The sequence below is a fragment of the Nyctereutes procyonoides genome, unplaced genomic scaffold (genome assembly GCF_905146905.1).
Source record: "Nyctereutes procyonoides isolate TBG_1078 unplaced genomic scaffold, NYPRO_anot_genome, whole genome shotgun sequence".
In the NCBI taxonomy this organism is placed as follows: domain Eukaryota; kingdom Metazoa; phylum Chordata; class Mammalia; order Carnivora; family Canidae; genus Nyctereutes; species Nyctereutes procyonoides.
In genome coordinates, this window is record NW_026575117.1 from 1,633,711 (window position 1) to 1,639,598 (window position 5,888).

The window sequence follows — 5,888 nt, forward strand, 5'->3', positions numbered from 1 at the left end:
CCCCTCTTTGTGCATCTCTCCATCCTCAGCTGCATCCGAACCATTCCTTCCCTGCTGCTGCCTTCCCTGGAATTAATTAATTCATCAAATATTTATTGAGAACATACTATGAGCCGTTCTAGAAACCAGGAATGCAATAGACAGTCATGTCACCGTTCTCATGGAATTTGCAGCCTAGTGGGAGAGGAAACAATAACGAAACCCGCACCCCCAATATTTTTCAGGTAGTGACATCTGCTTAGAAAGTAAGAACAGAGCAGGAAAATGAATGACGTGGAACCAGCCATGTGAGGATCTGGAGAAAGAGCAAGTGTCAGCTCTTTCTGGAAACACATCACGTCACACGTGTTTGAACTTGCTGGCATGTCAGTCCCAGGTGACCGAGACCGCGTCTGGGTGTGTGGTTCTGTGGCTCTTGTTTCTGTGGCTTCCCCGCTTCTCCCAAGCAGCTGAAGCTAGTGCCCGTCACACCGGGCATCTGGTACCTGTTTGTGGAGGACGTGAGCAGGCTAATTGGCAGGAGGGAGACAGGACAGAGGGGCCACAAGTCAGAAAATGCAGGGCCCTGAGGGCCAGGGAGCACATTCCAGTGTGTTCTAGGGGCTCGGGAACCTGGATGGGCCACTCAGCAGGAAGGGAGTGGCTCTCGTTTACTTCTATATATATATATATTTTTTAATTCAAGTTCGATTTACTTTTGAGAAGATCCTTCTCTCTGCGTAATGGCAACAGGGAAGCCCATGTGGAGATGCTTCCGGTTTGAGCCTGATGTCCCCAAAGGGTGGGCGGCTCCTTGGTTAGTGCCTTGGCCCTCGGGTCCAGCGGCGACCCCCGTGTCCTCAGGCCCAGTGCCGCCCCAGCCACCACCTGTCCTCAAGTTAGAGTTTCCAGGGAAGGGACAGGCTGATCAGTGAGAGACACCGGCCTTCCCACCTCTGTGCCCCAGAAGTCTGAGGGCGTGCTGCTCCCTGTGACGTCCCCCACCCCGGTGGCCCGCACCCTTCGAGACCAGCCCGCCCTGAGCTGGGAGAGCTGCCGCTGGCTCCCCCACCCCCAGCCTTCGTCCTGCGGCCCCATGCGGACGGGCCACGGAACCCCATTCCCATTGCCTGCTGCTTTCGCAGTAGCACAGAGCCGGTCCTTTTAGGTCGATTTCCTCCTCCCTGAGTTCCCAACGTCCTCCTTAAAATCCGAGTGAGAGTTTTCTGCCAAAGTTGGAAGCCTCTTCACCTCTCCTGTCTCTTCCTTCTGCCTCTGAGTGAACCTGTTTCCTGAAACCACAGCGTCCCAGGACGGACCTTCCAGATGCGCCCCTTGTCCCTGAAGTCTGTAACGGTGGCCATCATTTTTGTCTCCACGGCAAGCTGACACATCATCGTCAGAGCCGGAGACCCCTGGGTCTGCATCTAGTCATTGCTGGATCCCTTCAACCTACTGGGTCTCTGATCCAGAGGCTAGGGCTTTGAAATCCCCACAGTCGTGGTCAAGCTAACAACAGTACCAGTAGCCGATCAGAGATAGCACGCATTGAGCACTGGCTGTGGGCCAGTAAAGGAGGCTCCATGTTATCTCCATTTTAGTTTTACTTTTATTTTTTTTAATATATTTATTTATTTATCTATCTATCTTAGGGGTGGAGGGGCAAGGGAGAGAGGGAAACTCAAGCAGACTCCTCGCAGAATGCAGAGCCCTGCAAGGGGTCAACCTCACGACCCCTGAGATTAAACCAAGAGTCAGATGCTCAACTGATTGAGCCACCAGGTGTCCCTACATTCCTCCCATTTTAGAAATGAGGAAATCTGGAGAATACACCATTTTAAATAACTTGCCCAAGCTCACATGCCACTAAGAGATGAATGTGAGCTCGGGTGGTCTGTTGTCTTCAACCCTGGGTGAAAGGGGCAGGGGCTTTAAGAAACTGCAGTGGGCCACGCAGATGTATAGATTAGACCCCCAGTAGTCCCTCTTTGCCCCTGAACGTGAGTAGAGCATCTTGAGCAGAGCAGGACCTACTTCTGTCTATCAGAGCTTGACCCTCCCCTCCTTCCCTGGTACGAAGGCCAAACATTCCCGGCACCAGGACTCTGTTTGTTTTGAGGTGAACCTGCCCCAGCCCCCGAGGAACATCTCAATTTCCAGCTGGAACTCTTGGGTAAGCCTGCGCTGACTCCAGGCATGAGCCCCGTCCCGGGTGAGGGCAGACGCTCGGCTGCCTGTGACAGGCCACCTGCCATTCTGCTACCACTCTAACAGGCCTGGAGTCCCACCAGGCCCCCTTCCTGCTGCTGCAGGTGGGAAAGCACAGACCCTCGGTGAAGGAGCTTCCTTCTCTCTTTGTGCCGTTTAGAGCTCTGAGAGGACAACCTCATCCCCTCTCCTGCACATTCCAAAGGAACAGAGAACTAGGGACAAGACTCAGACAAGGATCACAGCGCTGGCCTTGCAGCTGGCAAGGAATGTAGCTGGCGTGCAAAGTAAGACAGGCCTTCCTGAAACCATCCCCCTCCCAGATGCAAACTTCCCAACAGCTCAGCCAGGAGAACCTCTATTTGCTTCCCACCTGGTGGAGAGGGAAGGGTCCCAGAGCCCCAGGGAGAGCTGTCACATGCATATGAAACTTGACTCTGAGCTGTGAACGAGTCAGGCTTGGAAGAGACGCCAGGTAAGTCCCTCCTCTTCCCCCAAAGGAGGAGCCCATCAGAGGCACATGGAAGCTTCCCCTGCCTGGGACCGTCTCCAAAAGAGCCCAAGATCTGGTCCCGCTTGGTCACACTGCTATTATCACCTGTGTCCTCTCCAGCATCCCTTAGTCCACCGATAGAGAAACGAAGACACAGGGAACCGGATAAGCGCACCGATGGGTTTGGGACGACTGGAAGAAACGGGCGGAGTGTGCGTGGCGGTCACTCGGAAGGGTCGCTGGGGCACCAGGAGCTCTTCCTGTGAAGAGGGGCCCCCAGGCGGCCGGCTGCGGGGGGGCAGGGTCTAACCGTGGCCAGGTAAGAGGCAGGGGCTCCACAGCGCACCCCTCACTCGTGCTAAGCAGCAGGACGGCAGCACAGTACTAAGACACGAAGCAACAGTATTTAAGGCTCGCAAATCTTTATTTCAAAAAGATTAATGACAGGAACATTTAGAAAATCTGATGCCGCCACAGGATGAAGCCCTCAAGCAAACCGGAGAAAACAGGGACTTGCTCAATGTGAGCGTTGAAAGAACATACTAGATCCCAGAAGGAATTCCAGACAGACCCAAAGGGTGGCATTAGAAATAGGAACATCGCAAGATGCCAAACAGAAAAACAAATCACTGCCGTGGAAGAAAGCCTTAAAAAAAAGTAAAAGCCCCCGTGATAAGGCCGAGGCACCCGGGTAAGAGCGCTCTGAGCGATGGCAAACGAGGAGGGGAAGTAACGGAAATACCGCTCAGGTGGTCCTGAAGAAAGAAAAAGAACAAATGGAACAGAAACAACAGCAAAGCATTCCTTTTTAGATGTTTAAGTCTTCAAATGGGAAGGAGTGAAGACTTAAAGATCCTTGTAACTTAGAGGGACCACATCCTGAAGGATGGGATGGGGGGGTCAGAAGGCTGGGAAAACTCTCTTCCTGGATTATGCAGAGAATTCCGTAAAGTTCAATTGAAGGGGGTGGGTTTGCCTTGCAAGGGAAATGCAAATGTTAGCGGGGCTGCAGGTAAGCACCCCCTCACCCCCACCCCGATGGGGTCCAAGCACTGGACTCCCTTGGAGAGCTCCTTAGAGAGCTCCTTGGAGAGCGCTGATGCTTGGTCCCCTCCCAAAGGTCAGACTTAACTGGCCTCGGGTGCAGCCTGGTCATCCTTCCATGAGATCCCGGAGAGCTTCTCTGCTGCGGAGGCAGTGGGGGGGGGGGGCTGGTGGTCCCCACGGGCCTCAGCGCCACAGCTCCTTCTTGAGGAACACTTCACCTCGGGTTTCATATAGCAGGTTCCGCCAGTTCAGGACATTAGGGCTCAAGGCCCCGGTGGTGTAGAGGGTGCGAATCTGACTTGGCGACAGCACAAAGTCCCACATGTTCACGTCCTCGATGTCGCCCACCAAGGACTGGTTCTTATCAAAGCCCCCACCGAACGAGTCCTGCTCCTGCCCGAGGACGATGCTGGCTCCCGACCCCACGGTGTACCCCCTCCTCAGACTCGCCCTCACCATGGGCTTGCCGTCCACCCAGAGCTCTGTGAGCCCCGTGATGGACTCCCAGGTGACACAGAAGTGCTGAGGCGTGTAGAACATCTCAGGAAACTTGATGAAGGCGTCAGATCCGCCCACGGATACGCTGAACAAGCCGGGCCTCTCCTTGAAGAGGAGGATCTCATTGCTTTGTGACTTGGTGGCGTAAGAGAAGAGGCTGTGCGGGCGCGTCAAGTCCGTATAGACCTGCAGGCACACGGTGAAAGCCTTCATCGGCTTCTGTAACTGAGGAAACAGGATCACGTAGGAATTCTCTGATTCTTTGGGGAACACGAAGGCATTTCTGTCCAGGTCTGTAGGATGGGAAGCTGAAAGAGAAAGAGCCACTGGTTGGTTGTGTTAAAACACACGCACATGCACAAGATTCAGATGAGAGCTTAAGGATGCAAGAGGCTTTAGTCACCCCGTCACGAAGCGGGCAGCTCGCCGCCTGGAGCTCAGAGGAGCCGTGCAGTAGAAGGGCCGGGGCACAGAACGTCTCTGGCAAAGGGCAGTCACCTTCCCGGGGGGTTGGGGGGGAGCAAGGGTTCTTCTCAGGTGGATGACGTCACCAGCGCCGAGCAGGCCTTCCTGGGCCTTCCCGGGCCTTCCCAGACTGACCGGGTAAAGGTCACACTCGGGGCACAGGGGCGGGCACCACAGTCACATTTGGTATTAAGTCTGGGTTCCCTGATGTGGGGCTTAGCTCGAGTGAGCCCCCTGGGGCCGCCGGTCTCTTGGTAACAGCTTGTCAGGCCAGGAGGCCGGCCTCTCTCACTCTGTATGCAGAGAATGAATTTTTTTTTTTCTTATCAATCTCTTTTTGATTTATTTATTTTTTTAATAAATTTATTTTTTATTGGTGTTCAATTTGTCAACATACAGAATAACACCCAGTGCTCATCCCATCAAGTGCCCACCTCAGAATGGATTTAGAAGCGGGAGGCCACCCCTGCCCCGTATGGGCCGGTCCCCCTGGCTTTGCACCCTCGAGCCCAGAGACAAGAACTCCTCGACCATCTGGAGCAGCACTTACCTATCTGGAGAAAAGCACCAGGGAGGTTCATGAGGACCAGGAGACAAGGCCACAGCTTCTCCATGTCTCCTCCCTGCGTCACTGTGCGCAGAATCTGGGTTATCGTCCCGGGAGAGAGGGTCAGCAGCTGAGATGTCCATCCCGGGTCTGCTCTACCTTGACCTTTTATGTGCCTCCGTCTGGGTGGCTCCACCAATGGGTAAATGATTTCCCAAAATTGTCCCTTGGCGCCATGAATCAAAGCCCGAAAAGCAAATAAACTAAGATAAATCACAAATGAGAGATCAATGCGGGTTATTTATTAGAGACTCCGTGGTGCCTGCTGGGGCTCCAGCAGCTCTGTGTGCCAGGGCTTGGCTAATTAAAAGTCACATCCTGGAAATCCATGCTGGGGAAATGCTCTAAAAGATCAGGGGTGGTTGGGGATGAGGTGGAAGAGGCCTTATTCATAAAGACAACCACGGCATTACTTAGGATAGTGAAGTTAGAACACTGGGGCATGTTGGAGTAGATTGTACGTATCTGCACCCCTGAGTAGAGTGGAGAGCCATTCACAACGCTGGTTGTGGGTTTTATGCCACAACATGTAAAAATGCTAAGGATACTGTAAGAGAAAAGATAACATAAATTTGTTTATGCACTATTTTT

The 5,888-nt window shown here is 53.5% G+C and overlaps 1 protein-coding gene across 1 annotated transcript; it reads right to left on the reverse strand.

Annotated features, from left to right (window-relative positions):
• Nucleotides 1-3,088: 3,088 nt before the first annotated feature.
• Nucleotides 3,089-5,391, reverse strand: CRP (C-reactive protein). The gene is made up of 2 exons (XM_055334104.1): nt 5,241-5,391; nt 3,089-4,533 (listed from the first exon to the last, which is right to left on the reverse strand). Exons 1-2 carry the CDS (start codon nt 5,302-5,304, stop codon nt 3,911-3,913), a joined length of 687 nt encoding a protein of 228 aa, XP_055190079.1. The 5' UTR covers nt 5,305-5,391; the 3' UTR covers nt 3,089-3,910.
• Nucleotides 5,392-5,888: the final 497 nt, after the last annotated feature.